Raw genomic sequence first — 23,102 nt, forward strand, 5'->3', positions numbered from 1 at the left:
CTCAAAAAAAATTTGTGAAATAAGTTATATTGAACTCAAAACATGCCGTTTCATTAGGGCTGTGCATACCTTATATATGCACGTAAAATTCCTCAGTATTCCATTAATTTCTGTGTGTCAAGGAAGGTATTAATCACGTGATCTGATTATAATATATATATATATATATATATATATATATATATATATATACAGTGAAGAAAATAAGTATTTGAACACCCAGCTATTTTGCTATTTCTCCCGCTTAGAAAATCACAGAGCGGTCTGAAATTTTCATCGTAGGTGCATGTCTACTGTGAGAGAGATAAAGTAAAAAGAAAAATGTATATACTAATAAGAAAAATAGCATTGCCCAGCCAATCTCCAGACCTCAACCCTATCGAAAATCATTGGCGGGAGTTCAACCTCTGTGTTTCTCAGGGACAGCTCGGAAACCTGACTGATCTAGAGAAAATCTTTGTGGAGGAGTGGGCCAAGATCCACCCTGCAGTGTGTGCGAACCTGGTGAAAGACTACAGGAAACGTTTGACCTTTGTAATAGCAAACAAAGGCTACTATACCAAATAATAACATTCATTTTCTCAGGTGTTCAAGTACTTATTTGTAGCTATATCACCAGGGTTGGGTAGGGTTACTTTAACTGGATGACTTTTAATGACTTAATACCAAATATGCTAATAAAAGACAAAATAAACTAAATATGAATAAAATGATGACTCACAACACGTGGTAAGCTTTCTCTCCTGGCTTTGATCTCTTTGATCTCCGGCAAAACTAACATAAAATGTGACCGAAACAAAATGAAAATAAATCCAAACGGCTTGCCAACATCATTTTTGCCGTTCCATGTATTCCGTTACTCTCCAAGCCTGCACAAAATTTCGTCATTTTATTCAAATGTAGTTTATTTTGTCTTTTACTAGCATATTTGGTATTGGAGTAATCCAAAAGTCATTGAAAGTCATCCAGTTAAAGTAACCCTACCCAACCCTGTATATCACACAAATAAATTGTTTAAAAAATCATGCATTGTGATTTCTGGATTTTTCTTTTTAGTTTATCTCTCTCACAGTGGACATGCACCTACGATTAAAATTTTAGATCCCTCCATGATTTCTGAGTGGGAGAAATAGTGTTCAACTTATTTTCTTCACTGTATAAATATATATTTTTAAAATTTAAATTGTATTATGTAAAAAGGCAGTGAATATGTTAATAGTTCCCATTCCCAAAAGTAGAGATTCTGATATCAATCGCCATAAAGACAATTCAATTCATAATGCCACAGCCTTTCAATGTTTTTGTTATACATCAGTTGTTATTGACCATAATTGTGTCTTTTTCTTCTCATGTTTTGGACTGCCGCACATCTGTCCATTCCATCTTGGTGCTTTGTAGGGCCTGCGTCTTCTTCTTATCCACCAACACATAATCCACCCGCTGTTCTTCAGAAAGAAGGGGCTTCTGCGGAGATGCTCAGGTGAGGTCATAAATCATCCTGAACCATTCTTTTCGAGCCGGATCATCCATTCGTACCTTCTGCACAGGAGAAGGAGACGCCGAGTTGAAATCCAGCGACAAGTAGTCAAGGTCAGATCTTCTTGCCCGAGGTAGGAGAACTCCTTCGATGTTGAGAGAGAAACGTTGTCTGGAGTCCTGCGGTCAGAGAAATAGCTGAAAATCTGAAGAGACATCAAATTTCACATGAAGCGTATGTAGAGAAGAGTTTTACAGTTGGAATACATCTAAAATAACCAACATCACAATCCTTTTTAACTTTTTTGAAATGATTAGACTGAAAATCACAAATTGGTCTCTCCAAGGTGACCAACCCTCGCGAATCCAACCTCTAATACCAAGCATCAAGCATCGTGTCATGATTCTAGGCACCTGTGACTGCTCAATTGGCGCCAACAGCCCTGAGAGCTGATTGGCGCCAACAGCCCTGAGAGCTGATTGGCTAAGAGACGCTTTTCAAACCCCGGCTTTCAAGAGAACACTGTCAGATCGTTGCAAACTGATGCTCCCAGCTCGGCAAGCTCTCACGTTCAGACTCTGTTCCTGCTCTGTTTCCTCTGCCTGATACCCGTTGTCGACCTGTTTCCGGACCTGATACTGCCAACATCCAACCTGTTTTGCCCCGCTACCTGCCTGACACCTGTTGCCGACCTTGTTTCCAAACTTGATACCGCCCTTGCTCTCCCGTCCCGGCTAACGACTAGTATTCCTGCAAATCTACGACCATCCTCGCTCGACAGGGAAGTGCCACTTCCGCATCTCCAGCCACCTGCTACCCTTGTCCGTCAACCATCAGATCGTGGAAGCAAGTCCTACTCTCCCTCTTTATTAATAAAACTGAGTAAACGAGCGCTATTGGGTCCTGTGTCTGTTTCTGGTACGTAACACGCGGCAATGGATAACAATGTTGTCTTCGGCATGACTCGGCCGAGGCTCAAACCAGTGACCTCCCAGTCCCGAGGTAGGCGCTCTTCCCAAGGCCACCTAGCTGGTCAACAGAATCATCTCCTGTGGATGACACCCATCTTTACCTTTCCGGCAAACCCAACTCGATACTGCCACCACCTGACCTCAAATCTTGCCTTTCTGAAGTAAAATCATGGTTCACTGTCAACTGAATTTTCCTACGGGGATGAATAAAGTATCTATCTATCTATCTTGCCACAAACCAGGACAGGAAACAGGAATGAGAACCCAATCGCGTAACGTTACTCCCAATTTATTGGGGAGAGGAGGAATGCACGCACACTCAATCCGGGGATCGATGCAAAATGATTCAGCCCCATTGAGTTAATATTTTGTAGCGCCAACTTTTGCTGTGATTATAGCTGCAAGTTGCTTGGGGTATGTCTCAGTTTTGCACCTCGAGAAACTGATATTTTTGCCCATTCGTCCTTGCAAAACAGCTCGAGTTCAGTGAGTTTGGATGGAAATCGTTAGGCCTTTCTTTCTTTCTTTAGTAACTCGGACCTGCCTGGCGTGTTCCTCGTTCTTCATGATGCTCTCTGCACTTTAAACAGACCTCTGAGATTATCACAGTGCAGGTGCATTTATAGAGAGACTTGATGACACACAGGTGGATTCCATTCATCATCGTTAGTCATTTAGATCAACATTGAATTATGGAGGGATTCTCAATGAACTTCTGGACAGAGTTTGCTGCACTGAAAGTAAAGGGGCTGAATCATTTTGCACACCCACTTTTTCGTTTTTTATTTGTTAAAAAAGTTGAAAATATCCAAAAAAGTGTGTTCCACTTCATGATTCTGTCCCACTTATTGTTGACACATTTTTATATCTTGATGTTTAAAGTCTGAAATGTGAAAAAAGGTCACAGACTTCAAGGGGGCCAAATAGTTTCGCAACCCACTGTACGTTTATATCACAGGTGTCAAACAGGCGGCCCGCGGGCCAGATCGGGCCCGCTAAGGGATTGAATTCGGACAACACTTAGAGAAGCGCAAGAGAAAAACAAGCTGCAGGTTGAAATATGTCAACTTGATGTTGCCAAAGAAAGGTGCCTCGAACAAAGACACTGTACTTGTATTTCTTTCTCTCTCTCTCTCTCTCTCTCTCTCCTTCTATTCCACCCCTTTTCTCCCACTCTCTGTCTCTGTCTCTTTCACTCTCTGTGTCTTTTTAACTTCTTTTCCTCTAACTTTTTTTTTCCTTTTTTCTCTTTCTCTCTTCCTACCCTTCGCGCTTTCTTTTCTCTTTTCTCTCCTTCTGTCTTTCTATTTCTCTTTGGATTTCTTTCTTCCCCTCCCTTTCTTTCCCCCTCTCTCACGACTTCTCTTTTTATCTCTTTTGTTTCTCACGCCCTCGCTCTTTTTCCCTCCCTCTTTCTCTTATTTCTTTATCTCTCTTTTTCTTTCTCTTTAACCTACTAGTCCGGCCCCCGACAGAATGTTTGTTCTATCGTGTGGTCCCCGAGTTCAAATGACTTTGACACCCCTGGTTTATACTATGTCAAACTATTATTACCTGAGCGGGAAAGTTTGAGTCTTCATCTGTGGAAATGCCCTCGTTCTCAAGAAGTCCCTCGAGCGCTAGACACCTTTCTGAAAAGCTGAAACTACAACGAAAGCAGAAACACATACTGGATATTCAATATGATTTTGACCATTTATCAACAGAATGCCCCGCGGCCCTACTGAGGATAAGCGGTGCAGATAATGGATGGATGGATGGATTAACAGAATGTCCAAAATGGTCAATTATGTAGGGTTTGTACTGGTGCTTGAAAATCCTTGACAATGCATGAATTTTTAATGTTTTGAATTTTCCGTGACATGCTTGTGAATGCTTGAAATTGTTGGCATGTCTCTCCACAAGTCTGCTTAAAAATGGCGCTGGTGTCTGGTGGCTTGACTTTGCCATTATATTTTTATCTCCCTTTGTGATGAACTGTCACGTCCAGAACAAAGGGTGGACCCAATTGCGTAACATTTCTCACAAGTTTATCAAGATAGAGAGAGAAAAAACAGGTCGGTAGCCAGGACAGAGAGAGCAAAAAACGTGGTCGGGGTTGGAAACGAGTCGTAAGCCAGGACGGGGAAGTAGACGTCGTTGGGATCAAAAGAGAGTCGTAAGCCGGGACGGGGGGAGCAGACGTGGTCGGGATCAAAACAGGTCATAGCCGAAGGACAAACGGGAGCAAAAACGGGACAGGCGGGAATCAGGGTCAAAAAAGGCTTGCCTTGTATCAACAGAGGTTCGCAGACGGACTGACAACAGGAGAGTGACAGGACTGGGTTTAAATAGGGACAGGGAGCCAATCAGAGCCCGCAGCGGTTGGTGCCAAAGAGCGGGCACAGGTGATTCACATTGGTAATTATGACATTAACAGCAGCTGGCATTAGTTTGTATGGCATTACCTCCTGAACAGGGCACTATGAAATCTGTATTATACATCAATGATGGACATTTTGTCTGAGGTATGTGGGAAAAAATGAAAGTAGTGTTTCCCAGAGGTAAATTGTAATGGGAAGAACTTCCTGCAACTGAAAATGTGATCTAAACATGATTGTTATTTTAACTCAACACCTCTATGGAAAGACATTTGTCATAAAAGCAAATATATATATTTTCGTGATTTACCCAAGATCTAAAAATCATATGCAAAAGACACGATTCTCTAGTACTGGCAAAAATTGGAAAATTGACTTCGTAAGTGTCATGAAAAGGAACGGGACTGTCTTGAAACGGGTCGGAAGCAGGAAGTCGGAACTCATTTGCGTAGACGATCTGTCACTTTAATTGAGAAAGAAAAGTGGTCCAAGACACAAACGGACCAAAAACAAAACAAAGCAGGCTCAAATGCAGGCAAAACCACAGACTAGGCATTTAACGGGATTAAACAGAACTTGGTCGGGGTCGGAAACGAGTCGTAAGCCTGGACGGGAGAGGAGGCGTAGTCGGGATCAAAAATGGGTTGTAAGCCGGACCGGGGGAGCAGACGTGGTCGGGATCAAAACAGGTCATAGCCGAAGGACAAACGGGCGCAAAAACGGGACAGGCGGGAGTCAGGGTCAAAAAAAGGCTTGCCTTGTATCAACAGAGGTTCGCTGATGGACTGACAACAGGAGAGTGACAGGACTTGGTTTAAATAGGGACAGGGAGCCAATCAGAGCCCGCAGCGGTTGGCGCCAAAGAGCTGGCACAGGTGTCTGAGAATGTTACAATCGGAGTGCAACAAAGTCCAACAAGCAAAACAAGAATAAACAGGTATCAACAAGTTTTCAACAAGGGTAGACAACTATCTGGCATAGGGCAATTCCAAAAGGCTTAAGTACCCATAGGAGTAATCAAGAAATGCAGGTCAGCCGGTGTCAAGGGGCGGGGCCAGCTGGGCGCCATGACAACCGTGCAGGACATGACAGAAAGTCCTTAAAAAGTGCTTGAATTTGGACGGGAAAAAGGTGTACGACCCTAATAATGTTTTCCCTCTTCTTAGTTTTATTAAAGTCATAGTAGCAATAGAAACTTTACAGTTTCAATGTCTCGTATAGGATACAAAAAATTGACTTTTTGATTATTATTCCTCAAAATTTTTATTCAGTCTCACCAAGTCTTTGTTCTGCTCAAAGGATGCTGAGTAGGACATTCGGTGATGGTGGAGAGGCCTCTCAGATCCAGAGGTGGAGGTCGAGCTGTGAACCCAGAGAGGAAAGCAAAACTGAGGTTTGAAATTTGCATTTGCTACAGGGATGTCAAAACTATGGCCCGCGGGCCGGATTCAGCCCATCAAAGGATTTCGTCTCAGGATTTTCGAGTATGGCAAAAAAAAGAAGCGATTTTATTGGTCATTTCCCTCAAAAGTTTTATTTTAATAAATGCAAACCAAATCCTCCCTCTGGTCGCTAGATGGGAGTAAAGGATAGTTGTTTGATCTGATGTAGTTGTCAGTACCCGAACAGATGGCGGACCCAGACGCGTAACGTTTTCATACTAGCTTTATTTTACGGGAACGGGGCAGTCATGCGCGGGAACACAAACGCTGGGCAGAAGATTTGGGACAGAGAAGTCAGGCCCGGGAAAACAGGAAGCCAGGGGCAGACGAGATCGAAACCGGACAGGACAGACGGGATCGATACAAGATACAGGATACACGAGCAGATACCAGACAGGACGGGATCGATACCGGATACTGGTTACACGAGCAAGATACCGGACAGGTCAGGCGGACTCGATACCAGATACTGGACAAGACGGGACAGACGGGATCGATATCGGATACTGGATACACGAGCAAGATACCGGACGCGACGAGACAAACGGGATCGATACCGGATACTGGAGACTGGAACAAGGTACCGGACGGGACGAGACAGACGGGATCGATACCGGATACTGGAGCAAGATACCGGACAGGACGAGGCAAGCGGGATCGATACTGAAGACTGGAGCAAGATACCAGACAGGACCAGACAGACCAGATCAATACCGGATACAGGAGACTGGAGTAAGATACCAGACGGGATCAATACCGGAGACTGGAGCAAGATACCGGACAGGACGAGGCAGGCGGGATCGATACTGGAGACTGAAGCAAGATACCAGACAGGACGAGACAGACCAGATCAATACCGGATACAGGAGACTGGAGTAAGATACCGGATGGGACAAGACAGACGGGATCGATACCGGATACTGGATACACAAGCAGGATACCGGACAGACACAAAATACGCGTCTTGCAAGTGCAGAGGTTCATTGACGGACTGACCAAGAGGGAATGGGAGCACTGAGTTTAAATAGGAGGAGAGCCAATCCGACAACGAGCAGCAGCTGGCACCAAACGAGCGTGCCCAAGTGAGGGCAATGGGCAATCGTGACAGTATTCTTATTGCCCATGCACTTCTTTTATTTTGTATTTCTTTTTCATTCATTTCAAACCAGTATGACAGTTAAGGCAAAATAAATGTTTTTTTTTTCACAGCTCCTACTTGTGTTCGTGTAGCGTGGTGAGCTGGTCCAGGTGTAAAACCGCATTCACTCAACTGTTAAAATCAGAATAAAATAGTAAATTCTCTTTTTGTTGTTGCTAAACCCAACTGTAAAATAAATGTTTACAACCTAACGCAGAAGCCGGAAACCTTCACGTTTCCGAAAGACTTTCGCACTTACCTCTCCTCAAGCAGGGTTTAAGATGGCGGTGTATGGGAGGGGGCGCGTGTTTCCCGGGTACGTCCGTCAAGGAGCCCGGTTTTATGGTGGCCTCCACTTTACCGATTGGGACGCTGGTGGATTCCATGGAGGTGTAACCGTCACCTTCCTGGTTCCTCACATGCGTGGCAACCATGGACATGTAGGACTTATCCTGCTGCTGGTCAACCTGGGAGTGACCTGTTAGGGAATTCTAGAAGGAAGGAAAGAGAAGGGAATGGTCAGGATTCTGGGGTACAGGAAGAATGATGGGGTAGTAACTACTGAATCGGGGTTCCTGCAGATCCTTGAAAAGGTTTATTCTGTCCTGTTTAATATCGGTTTCCAGTTATGTTCCCGTGTATTTGTGTCCTGTTTATTATTCTCTCCAGTTTTTGTTCCCGTCTAGTTTGTCCTGTTTAATTTTGATATCCATCCATTATCTGCACCGCTTATCCTCAGTAGGGTGGCGGGGGTGTTGGAGCCTATTCCAGCTATCTTCAGGCAGTGGGCAGGGGACACCCTGAACTGGTTGCCAGTCAGTCGCAGGGCACACAGAGACCGACAACTTACTTGCTCATCACACCTAGGGACAATTTGGACCGGCCAATTAACCTGATATGCATGTTTTTGGAATGTGGGAGGAAACCGGAGTGCAGGAAACCCATGCAAGCACGGGGAGAACATGCAAACTCCGCACAGGAAGGTTCGATCTCATGACTGCAGAACTGTGTCGCACACGCACTAACCACTCCGCCGCCGTGCTGCTTAATTTTGATATCCTGTTTCAATATCAATCCTGTCTGTCCCGTCCTGTCCCGTATCGACCCCATCTGTCTGATATCAACTCGGGCAATTGGAATCCATCTCGTCAGTCTCTGGCTTCCTGTCTTTCCACGCCAGACCACTGCCTAAAGTGCATGACTCCCCATTACCCGTGAAATAAAAGCTTGTGTGAGAAACGTCACGCATTTGGGTCCTGATCCTGTTTCGGTTCATGACAGTTATTGTCATTTTAAACTGGATCTTCAGCAGTTTTTTTCTCAAAAACTTACTCAAGTAACACGGTACATGTAAAACGTTCCTACAGGATTCTCTGAGTTTCATTTGCAATAAAAACGTCGCGGAATTGTTGGAAAATATTTCTAGGTTCCGATTCGGAATTTCAGCCACAAAGAAGGGACCACATTTATCTTTGTCATGATTACCAATGTGAATCAATTGTGCCCGCTCATTTGGCACCAACCACCGCGGGTTCTGATTGGCTCCCTGTCACTATTTCAGTCCTGTCAATCCCCTGTGGTCAGTCTGTCTGCGAACCTCAGTGTATACTGGGCAAGCCTTTTTCAAACCCTGACTCCCACCTGTCCAGTTTTTGCTCCTGTCTGTCTCCGGCTACGACTCGTTTCCGATCCCGACCACGTTTTTGCTCTCCTGTCCCGGCTATCGACCCGTTTTTCCGTCCCAGACACAGCCATCGCCCTCTACGGAAGATCCACTTCCGTATTCGGATCACAATCCGATTGCGAGAGCGACTTGCTTCCCGCGTCTAGTGAGCACCGGATCTCGGGCGCTGCCCTTCCTCTCTATCTCAATAAACTTGAGAGAACTGTTACGCGATTGGGTCCTGTTTCCGTTCTGGTCCTGACAGTCTTACCATATTCAGGGCTTTCCTTATGTCTACTGTAGATCTGATGTCAATATCTCCTGAAAAAACAAAGATACATATCTTAATATAAATGATTTTCCCACTTTGCTTGCCTCTCCAACACAATACAGAGATGACTTTTGTGTACATTTTGAGTGGGAGTAACGCGTTTTAAAGGAACACGATTCCGTCGTTACCGTTATGCATCCCACGTGTAACGTACATGATCTCTGTCATGATTACCGATGTGACACCAACCGCTGCGGGCTCTGATTGGCTCCCTGTCCCTATTAAAACCCACTCCTGTCATTCCCCTGTTGTCAGTCCGTCTGCAAACCTCTGTTTATACAAGGCAAGCCTTTTTTCGACACTGCCTCCCGCCTGTCCCGTTTTTGCTCTCCGGCTACTACCTGTTTTGATCCCGACCACGTCTGCTCTCCTCTCCTGGCTTTCGACTTGTTTCCGATCACGTTTTTGCTCTTCTATCCCAACAACTGACCCGTTTTTTCCGTTCCCACTTCCGCGTCTGAGCAACCTGCTCCCCGCGACCAGCGATCACCGGATCGTGTGTGTGCAATCCTTTCCCTTCTTCCCAATGAAACTGTGAGAAACGTTACGCGAGTGGGTCCTGTTTCTGTTCTGGTCATGACAGGTAATGCCGTACTCTTAGCTAGGGGTTGTAGTAGTACAGCTTTTTGAGACTTCTTGTGATGAAGGGCTATACCAATAAACTTAACCTGACCCTCTACTACAGGGGTGTCAAAGTCATTTTAACTCGGGGGCCACACAATAGAACAAACATTCTGTCGGGGGCCGGACTAGTAGATTAAAGAGAAAGAAAAAGAGAGATAAAGAAATAAGAGAAAGATGGAGGGAAAAGGAGAGAGGGCGGGACAAAGAAAGAAAAAGAGAGAGAGAGCGTGAGAAACAAAAGATAAAAAGACATGAGAGAGGGGGAAAAGAAAGGGAGAGGAAGAAAGAAATCCAAAGAGAAATAGAAAGACAGAAGGAGATAAAATAGAAAAGAAAGTGCGAAGGGTATGAAGAGAGAAAGAGAAAAGAGAGAAAAGGAAAAAAGGAAGTTAGAGCAAAAAAGGTTAAAAGACACAGAGAGAGAAAGAGACAAAGAGCAACAAAGGAAGAGAAAAAGAGAGACACCGAGAGTGAAAGAGACAGAGACAGAGTGGGAGAAAAGGGGTGGAAAAGTGAGAGAGAGAGAGAGAGGGAGAGAGAAATAAATACAAGTACAGTGTCTTTGTGAGAGGCACCTGGCTTTGGCGGCAGCAGCTCAGGAGGTAGAGCGCTCGACTTGGGATCAAGGGATCCCAGTTCGAATCCCGGCTCGTCCATGTTACATGTCAAAGTGTCCTTGGGTAAGACACTGAACCCCTAATACCCCCAATAAGCAGGTTAGCGCCTTACATGGCTGCAAGGCCGCTATGTGGAGCACATTGTAAAGCGCTTTGGGAAGTCATTGACTTGAAAAGCGCTATTGAAATGCAGATCATTTCATTTCATTTAACATCAAGTTGACATATTTCAACCTGCAGCTTGTTTTTCTCTTGCGCTTCTCTGAGTGTTGTCTCGCTGCCCGGATTCAATCCCTTAGCGGGCCGGACCTGGCCCGCGGGCCGCCTGATTGACACCTGTGCTCTACTACTTGTGGGTGTCAGTAATCATGGCGATGACGCAATTACTTTTTAAAGGAAGTAACAAGTAACTGTAACTCATTCCTTTTTTGAGTAACGCGCCCGACACTGCTCGAAGCATACCCATACCCATACGATATTTTTTGGGGACTTTGTTGCACTTCGATGTAACATTCTGAGAGATTCCTGCAAGTTCTGTTTAATTCTGGAAATACCTAGTTTGTAGTCTTGCCTATGTGTGACCCGTCTTGTTTTTTTGGTCTGGTCCGCTTGTGTTTTGGACAACTTTCTTTCTCAAATTCAAGTGTGAGGACGTCTACGCAAATGAGTTCCTACTTCCTGCTTCCCGTTCCGTTTCATGACACATTCGTAATACAATGCATCAAAGCAAGTGAGCCGTTTGAGAGCCGGCTCTCTTTAATGAGTTGAGCCGAAAAAGACGTTTCTATAAAAAGAGACGGACTTCCTTTCACTACATCAAACCGCTCGCTTCGTTTGCAACGCAAAAAAACGATACCGAGATAGAGGCTACCGCGGCGAACTCGTTTGACTCGATTGATTTGCCGTTTGGTGATCGTCGGTGTATACCGGATGGTACCCATCATTGACAAATTTGCGTTTTTCCGTACAGATTATTTCGTACGTCGTACACGTCTTAAAATGCATAATAAACAAAAACGTACAGGTTGACAGGTATGCATACCGCTCGTGAAACGATCCAAGCTGGACAAAGACGTCCTGCGGGAAATCATGGCGAGGTGTTTCGGGACATGGCGAGCGCTCATGGCCCTGGGCCTGCGGACGCCTCCGTCGGGCAGATGGTCGGGCTTAGGTGGCAGCGGGGGAGGTGTTTGCCTGCCGCAGGCGACCTCCGATGACGCACGAGAGTCGGTTTGCTCGAACCGGAAGGCGCTCGGGGACGAGGGGGTACGGGGTTCTCGGCTCCAGCACGGAGCGCTGAGGGGAGGGGTCCTCAGACTTCCGTGTACGAAGGGCAAAGGGCTGAGGCCAAAGGTAGAAATACAGGGAAACGAGGAAGAATCACCGCACGGAGGCGACGGCGTTGTTTCCCTGAAAACGTCTCCTGTTGATTCCGGCTCTAAAGACTTGTCCGAGTTTGAAAAGCTGCCAAGAAAAAAGGATGTCAAGTCAAGTTTATTAGTTTGGCCTTTAATCACGATGAGTCAGAGGGTTGCACCGACCACAGATTATTGCAAACTACAGACTGTTACTACACCATCCCCTGATCTAAAACCTACACGAGGGCAAGGAAAAATACAAAAACCTTAACATGAGGAAAATAAAGAAACCTTGAGAAGGGACAATCTCAAAGGGCTGCACAGACCAAGGATTATTGCAAACCACAGGCTATTATGACAGCATCCCCTGATCTAAAACCTACATGAGGGTGAGGAAAAACTCAAAACCTAGCATGAAGAAAGTAAAGAAACCTTGAGAAGGGACAGTCTCAAAAGGCTGCACAGACCACAGACTATTGCAAACTACAGACTATTATGACACCATCCCCTGATCTAAAACCTACATGAGGACAAGGAAAAACTCAAATACCTTAACATGAGGAAAATGAAGAAACCTTGAAAAGGGGCAGTCTCAAACGTCTGCACAGACTATTGCAAACTACAGACTATTATGACACCATCCCCTGATCTACAACCTATATGAGGGCAAGGAAAAACTCAAAACCTTACCATGAAGAAACCTTGAGAATGGACAGTCTCAAGGGGCTGCACAGACCAAGGATTATTGCAAACCACAGACTATTATGACACCATCTCCTGATCTAAAACCTACATGAGGGCAAGGAAAAACTCAAAAACCTCAAGTCAAGTCATGTTTATTTGTTTGGCCCTTAATCACAAGGAGTCTAAAAGGGCTGCACCGACCAGACTATTGCAAACCAAAGACTATTATAACACCATCCCCTGATCTAATACATACATGATGGCGAGGAAAAACTCAAAACCTTAGCATGAAGAAAATAAAGAAACATTGAGATGGGACAGTCTCAAAGGGCTGTAAAGACAACAGACTATTGCAAACTACTGACTATTATGACACCATCCCCTGATCTAAAACCTACATGAGGGCAAGGAAAAACTCAAAAACCGCAAGTCATGTTTATTTATTTAGCCCTTAATCACAAGAAGTCTCAAAGAATGTACAGATTACAGACTATTATGACAGCATCCCCTGATCTAAAACCTACATGAGGGCGAGGAAAAACTCAAAACCTTAGCATGAAAAAAATAAAGAAACCTAGAGAAGGGACAGTCTTAAAAGGCTGCACACCTCAATGATTATTGCAAACCACAGACTATTATTACAGACTATTATGACGCCATCCCCTGATCTAAAACCTACATGAGGGCAAGGAAAAACTGAAAAACCTCAGCGACCCCATGTCTGAAAAACTCATAACAGCAGAGCGCTTGTCAAAACAACTTCTCCAAACAATGCCTGCCTTCCTGCGTCATTCCGCATTCGGATCAGCGTGACCTGTCATTGAACTTAAGCCTTCTCTGTGAAAATCTTCATTGCATTCAACAAATGTAACTTGTATTCAATCGTATAAAATCCCTTATAGTAAAATGTGTAAAATCCTTCAATAGCAATGCTTGTATTTTAGGCAGGTGATTTTGACAAAGATCAGAACACATTTGATAGGGATGTTGCGCAGAAATGTGAGGATTTCCAAAAGGTTCGGATACTTCTTCATACCACCATTGATATAAACTTGTTTTTCTCACGCCTAAAAGGACATGCCTAAAAGCGTCTCCGTTCCCCGTCTGGCACTGTGAAAGGATGAGATAATTTGGCGTACGGCCGGAGTCCCGATGACTCGACAGCGCCACCCGGTCAGAGATGTCACTTGACGGCTGTAGTGAGGTTGGAGTGTGAGGGAAGCCTTCTTCTGAACTCCCTGTTGATAGAAAAAAACAAACTGGCAAGCAGGGTTGGGTAGAGTGCCTCCTGATGTTGTATTATTTCAAAACAGCCACAGTCTCTTGGCAAATTAGACAGACGCACTCCTAAAAGCAGTGGCCCTCACAGTCAACTTTCATTTTTGTAATTTTTTTAAATTATTATTATTATTTACAGCCGCCATTTTGTAAATGGGGTGAACTAAGATTTCCACAGAAAGTCAAAGGCCAAGTGGTCATCATCTTGTGAAATGGTGATTTTTATTTGATTTATTTTTTGGGGACAAATTTATTTTATACTGCGATCAACATTACTGGTGGCCAGGGTTGGGTAGGGTTACTTTAACTGGATTACTTTCAATGACTTTAGGATTACTCCAATACCAAATATGCTAATTAAAAGACAAAAGAAACTAAATAGGAATAAAATGATGACTCACAACACGTGGTAAGCTTTCTCTCCTGGCTTTGATCTCTTTGATCTCCGGCAAAACTAACATAAAATGCGACAGAAACAAGATGAACAACTTGCCAACATCATTTTTGCCGTTCCATGTATTCTGTTACTCCCCAAGCCTGCACAAAATGGAGTCATCTTATTCATATTTAGTTTCTTTTGTCTTTTATTAGCATATTTGGTATTGGAGTAATCCAAATGTAATTGAAAGTAATCAAGTTAAAGTAACCCTACCCAACCCTGCTGGCAAGAGTGACAGCAAAAGGCAAAAAAGAGGGCAGCCATTTTGTGACTCACTGTCCTTTTACAATGTTGGTCAGGGCTCAGTAGTAACGACCAATCACAGTTCACCTGCTTTCTGAAACTGAGCCGTGATTGGTCTTTACCTGAGGCCTGAGGAAATGTGATGCAGCAAATGTCAAAATGGCCGCCAACTGAATTGCTAAAAACAAATGAATATCCGTTCCTTATAAGGCCCGCGGGACACCGAGAGCCATAATCCAGCTCATGGGACAAAGCTAAGAGAAGCACAATAGAATACTAACCCACATCGCATCGGACAATGACCAGCAGTTAAAAATATGTCCACTGGATGTCGCCAGAGTTAAGCATCACTCACAAAATAAACCACCCACTTAAGCTGTATTGCCATTTATCAACCAGAGAACACTCGAAGAAACAAACAATCACAATCATATATGTCTTAAGATAGAAGTCATGAACATGCTGTTGTCATGGTTGCCATGGCGCCCAATTGGCCCCGCCCGTGTGGCGCCAGCTGCAGCTCGTTGACAGGTTGGCCTTCCGTCTGTTTAAGCTCATTGCTCTCACTCCTCCTTGGTCAGTCCGTCAAGGAACCTCGCCCCACAAGACGAGGGTTTTGACTTGGTCCTGTTTCTTGTTGGTATTTCCTGTCCGGTATTGTTCATGTTATTTTGTCCTTTTTGATATCGGTTTCCATTTTTGTTCTCGTCTAGTTTGTCCTGTTTAATTTCGATATCCTGTTTTGATATCAATCCTGTCTGTGCCGTTGTTTAATATCAGTTTCCAGTTTCGTTTCCGTCTAGTTTGTCCTGTTTAATTTCAATATCCTATTTTGATATCATTCCTGTCTGTGCCGTTGTTTGATATCAGTTTCCAGTTTCGTTTCCGTCTAGTTTGTCCTGTTTAATTTCAATATCCTATTTTGATATCATTCCTGTCCGTCCCGTTGTTTAATATCGGTTTCCAGTTTCGTTCCCGTCTATCTTGTCCTGTTTAATTTCGATATCTTGTTTTGATATCATTCCTGTCTGTCCCGTTGTTTAATATCGGTTTCCAGTTTCGTTCCCGTCTATCTTGTTCTGTTTAATTTCGATATCCTGTTTTGATATCAATCCCGTCTGTCCCGTTGTTTAATATCGGTTTCCAGTTTCGTTCCCGTCTAGTTTTTCCTGTTTAATTTCTATGTCTTGTTTTTTATATCAATCCTGTCTGTCCCGTCCTGTCCGGTATCGGCTTGTGTGAAAATGTCACGCGGTTGGGTCCTGATCCTGTTCTGGTTCCTGTATTCTAGAATACACAGTAGTCATGTTGTGGTTTGTCTTACCCGTTTCTTCGCGCTTGTCAAACTGGCAAATGCGAGCGATGCTGCGAATCCAGCCGTTCATCTCCTCCTCGCTTTTGGCCACCAGGTAGAACATCCGAGCTGAGGTCTTCACCACGAAAAGGTTCTTCTCCAGGAAGTCCCGCTTGATCCCCAACTGACCACTCAGCATTTCCACCTGGCACTCTCTCAGGTCAATGGCGCGGATGGGCTTTTTGGAATTCTTACTTCTGTAGTACTCGAGTACGTCGGGGTTCCCGCTCATGCGACCTCTTCGGAGTACGAACCAACGTTTTCTCCAAGCCTATCGGAGACACGGGAATCGGCCTATGAAGCAAACCTGGAAAGTATGTCACGGTTGCCATGGCACCCAATTGGCCCGCCCATGTGGCGCCAGCTGCAGCTTGTTGACAGATTGGCTTTCTGTCTATTTTAAGCTCAGCGCTCTCACGCTTCCTTTGTCAGCCCGTCAACGAACCTCTGCCCCGCAGGACGTGGATTCTGACTCGGTCCTGTTTTCCTATTGGTATTTCCCGTCCAGTATTGTTCCCGTTTTTTTTTGTCCTGTTTATTATTCTCTTTTCGTTCGCGTCTAGTTGGTCCCGTTTAGTTTCGATATCCTGTTTCTTTATCTATCCTGTCTGTTCCGTCCTGTCTGGTATCGACCCCATCTGTCCGATATCAACTCAGGCTATTAGTATTGATCTCGTCAGTCTCTGGCTTCTTATTATTTCACGCCAGACCGATGCCTAACGTGCATGACTTCCATTTTCTCTTAAAATAAAAGGCTTGTGTGAGTAACGTCACGCGTTTGGGTCCTGATCCTGTTCCGGTTCATGACAAAGTAATGCAATAGAATCAGCTCTTTTTCGGCATGCCCTGTCATGGGAACTAGATCACAGATTGACAACTTAAAATAAAATTTGCTTTGGATACACTCAGAAGCGGAAGTTTAATTCCCCACATGAAAGAGGAAGTTGAATGGATTTAGCGGAAAATTTTTAACACCACAAAAGAGAAAGGGGTAGTTTTAGAAATTTGATAACCATTATCTACTCGAGTGTTTCTTTGCCTTTTTCAAGCCGTGGCACTTTTAGCTTTTCCTTAAAAGTGTCAAGGCACACTGTCCGTTGAATATATTTACAGGTGAGTCCTCAGTGTCCTTAAAAAGATTAAACTAGAATATTTTCTCTATGTGTTAATAATGCTCAAGTGAGTTCAAAGAGCCTCTATGTTTTCTTCCAGCCCGCCTTTCTGCTTTTATCTTGCTTTGATCAGGGCTGTTCAGGAACTGCGAAACATTAAGAAGCAGGGAAAGGGGTGGAGTGATATCATTGCGTTTTTCTATCAGGTTGGCATGAAAATGGTGAAAGTAAGAAAAGCTCTAACCCTAACCCAAAACCCTAAAAAGTTGAAAAAGGAAGAGTCAATTCGAGGATGTCTAAGAAATGCATGCACTTCAGAAGCTGCAATGATGTCTTAGGCCAGTCAGCGTCAGGGAGTAACCTATTTCAAAATTCCAGACAGCACCTTTAAATGCTAATTCTTGGCAGCAGACTCATGTTTTTTTTTTTTAAGCTTCAATTATTTCACACATTGTTGCATAAATTTGTCATGATTACTGATGTGACTCACCTTTGCCCGCTCATTTGGCATTCTGATTGGCTCCCTGTCACTATTTGAACTCAGTACTGACAGTCCCCTGGTGTCAATCTGTCTGCGAACCCCAGTGAATACTAGGCAAGCCTTTGTCAACCCCTGACTCCCACCTGTCCCGTTTTTGCTCCCGTCTGTCTCTGGCTACGACCCATTTTGATCCTGACCCCGTCTGCTCTCCCGTCCCAACTTACGACCCGTTTTTGATCCCGACCACGTCTCCTCTCCCGTCCCAGCTTGCAACCCGTTTCTGACCCCGACCACATTGCTGCTCTCCTGTCCCGGCTATCGACCTATTTTACCATCCCACGGAAGATCCCATTCCGGGTTCAGATAACAATTCGAGTATGAGAGCGACTTGCTTCCCGCGTCCAGCGAAAATCGGATCGTGGGCGCTGCCCTTTCTCTTTCTTTCAATAAAATTGTGAGAAAACTCAAAGAGATCAAAGCCAGGAGAGAAAGCTTACCACGTGTTGTGAGTCATCATTTGATTCACATTTACTTTCTTTTGTCTTTTATTAGCATATTTGGTATTGGAGTAATCCAAAAGTCATTGAAAGTAATCCAGTTAAAGTAACCCTACCCAACCCTGCTCATGGCACACTGTTCGAAAAACACTGTCACCTATTTGCAAACGTTTCCTTGTTGCATTTCGAAAACACTTGTTACATTTTAGGAAATGTGTTTTGAAATTTCCAGGAGAATCTACGGGTAAAAATGAAATGCATGAAGTATTTTTGGGTTTTGTAGGTTCACTTAACACCCCCCCCATCCTTTTTTGTCTGCCTTCTGTTTCTGAACGTCAGTTGGTTCCAGGAAGTGATAAGGCAAACCACAATCAACGCCACCCAATTTATGGGAAATTCATACGAATTCCTCTGATCCACCAACAATTTGGAGATTTAAAAAAAAAAACAAATTTGGGCATAGAGGACTGTCTCAGAAAATTTGAGTGTTGAGATGAAATTCTTTTATTTTTTCCAATACATAAAAACATGTCATACACTCTGGATCCATGACAACTAAACTGAAATGATGCAAAGTCTTTTATTGTTTTGATAGTGCTGACTAAGGCGAAAAGTCAAGTATCTCATTTCAAAATATCAAATTATCATGAAAACATATACTGTCATGATTACTGATGCTGATTGACTCCCTTCCACTTTGATCCTGACCACATCTGTTCTACCGTCCCGGCTTACGACCCGTTTCTGACCCCGACCACGTTTTTGCTCTCCTGTCCTGGCTATCGACCTGTTTTCCTGTCCTTGACGTCCTTGTTTTGCTCCCGTCTGTCCCCAGGTTTGACCCGTTTTTGATCCTGACCACGTCTGCTCTCCTGACCTCTTTTTGTCCCCGACTACGTCTTCTATCCTTTTCTGGCTTATGACTCGCTTTCGGCGTGACCACGTTTTTGCTCTCCTGTCCTGGCTATCGACCTGTTTTCCCGTCCTTGATGTCCTTGTTTTGCTCCCGTCTGTCCCCGGGTTTGACCTGTTTTTGATCCTGACCACGTCTGCTCTCCTGACCTCTTTTTGTCCCCGACTACGTCTTCTATCCTTTTCTGGCTTATGACTCGCTTTCGGCGTGACCACGTTTTTGCTCTCCTGTCTACCTGCTTTTTCCGTCCCTGACACCACCATCGCACGCCAATCCGAGTACCAGTGCGACTTGCTTTCTGCGTCCAGCGAACACCGGATCGTAGGCCCAGCCCTTTCTTTTCCAACATCCGGCACCGTCAGAACTTTTCTGGTATCCCTCAATCCGTTTCTTTTAAACACCGACCTTGTTTTGACATATTCCGTCTGTCCTCCTTTTTATTTTACACAGAGGAATTAAGTAGCGACTATTTCTACTTGCTGCTCATGACTTGTGTCTGGCCGGGCCGACACCACTTCCCATGTTTCACAATTCTCGCGGCTAAAGCATGCGCTGAGTGGGTGAACCCCGCGATCACATGACCCCAACAAAACTGTATGCCGCGATCAGGGTTGGGTAGGGTTACTTTAACTGGATTACTTTCAATGACTTTTGGATTACTCCAATACCAAATATGCTAATAAAAGACAAAATAAACCAAATATGAATAAAACGATGACTCACAACACATGGTAAGCTTTCTCTCCTGGCTTTGATCTCCGGCAAAACGAACATCAAATGCCACAGAAAGAAAATGAAAATAAATCCAAACAGCTTGCCGACATCTATATTGCCGTTCGATGTATTCCGTTCTCCCCAAGCCTGCACAAAATTTTGTAATTTTATTTATATTTGTCTTTTGTCTTTTATTAGCATATTTGCTATTGGAGTAATCCAAAAGTAATTGAAAGTAATCAAGTTAAAGTAACCCCACCCAACCCTGTAGATAGATAGATAGATAGATGGATAGAGATAGATAGATGTCTAGATAGATGTCTAGATAGATAGATATAGATGTATAGATAAATATAGAGATAGATAGATAGATAGATAGATAGATATAGATGTCTAGATAGATAGATAGATAGATAGATAGATAGATAGATAGATATAGATGTCTAGATAGATAGATAGATAGATAGATATAGATGTCTAGATGTCTATATAGATAGATAGATAGATAGATAGATAGATAGATAGATAGATAGATAGATAGATAGATATAGATGTCTACATACATAGATAGATAGATAAATATAGATGTCTAGATGTATAGATAGATAGATAGATGTCTAGATAGATGGATAAATGTCTAGATAGATAGATAGATGTCTAGATAGATGGTTAAATGTCTAGATAGATAGATATATAGATAGATATAGATGTCTAGATGTTGAGATAGATAGATAGATAGATAGATAGATAGATAGATAGATAGATAGATGTCTAGATAGATGGATAAATGTCTAGATAGATGGATAAATGTCTAGATAGATAAATAGATAGATAGATGTCTAGATAGATAAATAGATAGATAGATGTCTAGATAGATCGATAGATGTCTAGATAGATGGATAAATGTCTGGATAGATAGATAGATAGATAGATAGATAGATAGATAGATAGATAGACAGGGTTGGGTAGGCTTACTTTAACTGGCTTACTTTCAATGACTTTTGGATGACTCCAATACCAAATATGCTAATAAAAGACAAAAGAAACTAAATAGGAATTAAATGATGACTCACGACACGTGGTAAGCTTTCTCTCCTGGCTTCGATCTCTTTGATCTCCCTTGCCGCGATCACATGACCCCAACAACAACTGCACGATCAAGGCCTTGTGCCGGTTAAATATATTTTTTCTTCGCACGACTCAATTTCATCCATTGCCTTCATTATACTTGCAGTTGTTCAATATAATATATCTGAATTCGTAAGAAAACAACAATCCGACTCCGATACACACACACGACGTAGTATTTCTACCGTCATGCTGCTGCGAATGTCCGGTGACTGTTCTACTCACAAATCTCTTGAGTTTTTTCTCCGGCGGAGATTTAATAAGCCAGCCAGTGCAGACCACATCCCCAAAACTCATCTTGACTGCAGAGCGTCTCGTCCTTGCTGCTGTTGCCGTGAAACTGAGAGAAAAGCATATCCTGTCTTCGAGTATTCAGTCCGGCTACTCCAAAAGGGGGAAGTCGAAAAAATATTCGACTGACAGAGAAGGGAGTGAGAAAATTGTCTGTTTATGTTAGCAAGAGGGGATGGAGGGTTTTAAGCTAAAACTGACATTGGTGATAAAGTGGGAGGTGGTTAGAGTTGTACAGATAGGAGACTTGTCAAGACCAGAACAGAGACAGGACCCACTTGCGTTGCGTTTCTCTCAAGTTTTAGTGGAAGAAAAGGGAAAGGGTTGCACCCGGGGTCCAGTGATCGCCGGGCAATGTTCCCTGTCATTTTCCTTACGGGTCTGAGCGTTCACAAAGTCGGTGAGCAACGCTTGAAACAACAGTGAGCAACGGCAATCCCTAGGCCCAATCCCATTCCTCTCACTTGGCCCTGAGAACCCTCCAGTGAGGTCCCTTCATAGGGAAGTCCCCTCAGTGAGTGAAGTGCAAAGTGAAGATCGTCCCCTAAGAAATTGGACGGGACTTGCAAGGCTGAACCGTGATTTTCTGCAGTTATCCTACACTACGGTTTGGAGTGTGAAGATGTTTTTCTTTTTGCGGCTCCCTCGGTAGATTCGTGCAATGTTTATGTTTTAACGCGAAAATGCGATTTTCTATCGCATTTATGTCTAACCGAGATATCTCAATATATTTCGTTGCAAATGCATGCGTAGTTGTGGAAAACTACTTACATTCGTGCGGTTCCTTTCCAGCCATGTTTGTTGATATTGAGAATTCGCAAAGCCTTCTGGGTAGTCACTTCGCTCCAAGTGAGGTACCGACCTCCCTCGATCTGAAGTGGTTATGTCATGGGTTGAGGGCACTTCTCCCTCGGTCTTGAGAGTATTGGGACACATCCCATTTTCACGTGAATGCGCAAAACCGAGTGACTAGGGCAAATAGCGAGTGAAAGTGAGAAGAATGGGACGCAGCCCAAGTGTGGCAACTAAGTCATTATCAAACATGTCCAAAACTTGACATCAAGTTACATTTTGCTGAGTTTCCAACAATGCAAAATGATTTTTCTCTTTTGAATGAATTGACTCATGTACGATTGCAAACGTCGTTTGTTTTTACAATTTTTCTTCTTTTTTCCGTGTTTTTTTTCTACTTTTTTTTTGATTCCTCTAAAAAAAAAAGTCTCATTGTGTTTATTTTTTCCGAGCTGTTACTTTTTTCTTTTTGTACTCTATTTACTTTTTTCCTACGTTTCTTTCTTTTCTTTTTTTCTGGCTTTTTTCTCTACCTTTTGTTTCTTTCTTTCTCAGCTTTTCACTAATTTTTCATTTTGGTATTTTTTTCCTTTTTTGTTCTGTTCCCCCCTTCTTTTAATTCATTTTGTGCATAGTTTTACATAATATTTGGTCATGTTGGGATGAAAGAAGCAAAAACAACCCGAAGAGCCGTTTAGGACCCGAAAGAGCCGCTTCCTTTTAGTGAGCCGAGCCGAAGAAGCCGGTTCTCGACAAACTCTACTAACTTTACTCAACTTCGTTCTACTTCGACTCGACTTCAAAATACCGCATTTAGGACACAATGTCAGGGGAACACGTGTATTTTTACCTTCATGCACTGTAACTTTGACTTGAGTCGCTTCTTAATTAGTAATTTTGAGCCCTGATTTTTGTGCGCTGGCTAGATTTTCTTGTGCGCTGAGAATGTTCGAGCAGTGCGCAATTGCGCACGCGCGCAGCTTAGAGGGAGTACTGTCGCTGGGTGCAGGAAGCAGGTCGCTCTGTACACGGAAGTGGAAATTCCGTGGCGAGCGATGGCGGTGTCAGGAAGGGAAAAAACGGGTCAGTAGCCAGGACAGGAGAGCAAACACGTGGTTGGGGTCAGAAACGAGTCGTAAGCCAGGAAAGGAGAGTAGACGTGGTCTGGGACAAAAGAGATCAAAAGCTGGGACGG

At 43.6% G+C, this 23,102-nt stretch overlaps 1 protein-coding gene and 1 long non-coding RNA gene across 2 annotated transcripts in view; one reads left to right on the forward strand and one right to left on the reverse strand.

The window, feature by feature from the left end:
• LOC148349004 (uncharacterized) overlaps positions 1-3,466 on the forward strand; it is a 42,567-nt gene extending 39,101 nt beyond the window's left edge. The window contains exons 3-4 of the long non-coding RNA XR_015847226.1: positions 1,399-1,480; positions 1,548-3,466. This is a non-coding gene — a long non-coding RNA (uncharacterized LOC148349004). The remainder of the gene's footprint in view (positions 1-1,398; positions 1,481-1,547) is intronic.
• Positions 1,097-21,244, reverse strand: gab3 (GRB2 associated binding protein 3). Its single transcript, XM_088320752.1, has 10 exons — positions 21,050-21,244; positions 15,950-16,250; positions 13,747-13,903; positions 11,666-12,087; positions 9,323-9,372; positions 7,648-7,879; positions 6,086-6,170; positions 4,003-4,093; positions 1,537-1,656; positions 1,097-1,464 (listed from the first exon to the last, which is right to left on the reverse strand). The coding sequence occupies exons 1-10, from the start codon at positions 21,119-21,121 to the stop codon at positions 1,348-1,350; spliced, it is 1,647 nt and encodes a 548-aa protein (XP_088176878.1). The 5' UTR covers positions 21,122-21,244; the 3' UTR covers positions 1,097-1,347.
• Between the last annotated feature and the right edge of the window lie 1,858 nt (positions 21,245-23,102).

Source organism: Urocampus carinirostris, chromosome 17 (assembly GCF_059441175.1).
Source record: "Urocampus carinirostris isolate Australia breed hairy pipefish chromosome 17, RoL_Ucar_1.0, whole genome shotgun sequence".
NCBI classification, from domain to species: Eukaryota; Metazoa; Chordata; class Actinopteri; order Syngnathiformes; family Syngnathidae; genus Urocampus; species Urocampus carinirostris.

Excerpts from the sequence above, each read along its gene's own strand:
- gab3 (XM_088320752.1), bottom strand. The coding sequence starts at position 21,121 with ATGAGTTTTGGGGATGTGGTCTGCACTGGCTGGCTTATTAAATCTCCG. Across the intron at positions 7,880-9,322 it reads TAAGGAAAGCCCTGAATATG|AATTCCCTAACAGGTCACTC; the intron begins GTAAGACTGTCA and ends CCTTCCTTCTAG. Across the intron at positions 6,171-7,647 it reads TAAACCCTGCTTGAGGAGAG|CTCGACCTCCACCTCTGGAT; the intron begins GTAAGTGCGAAA and ends CTGGGTTCACAG.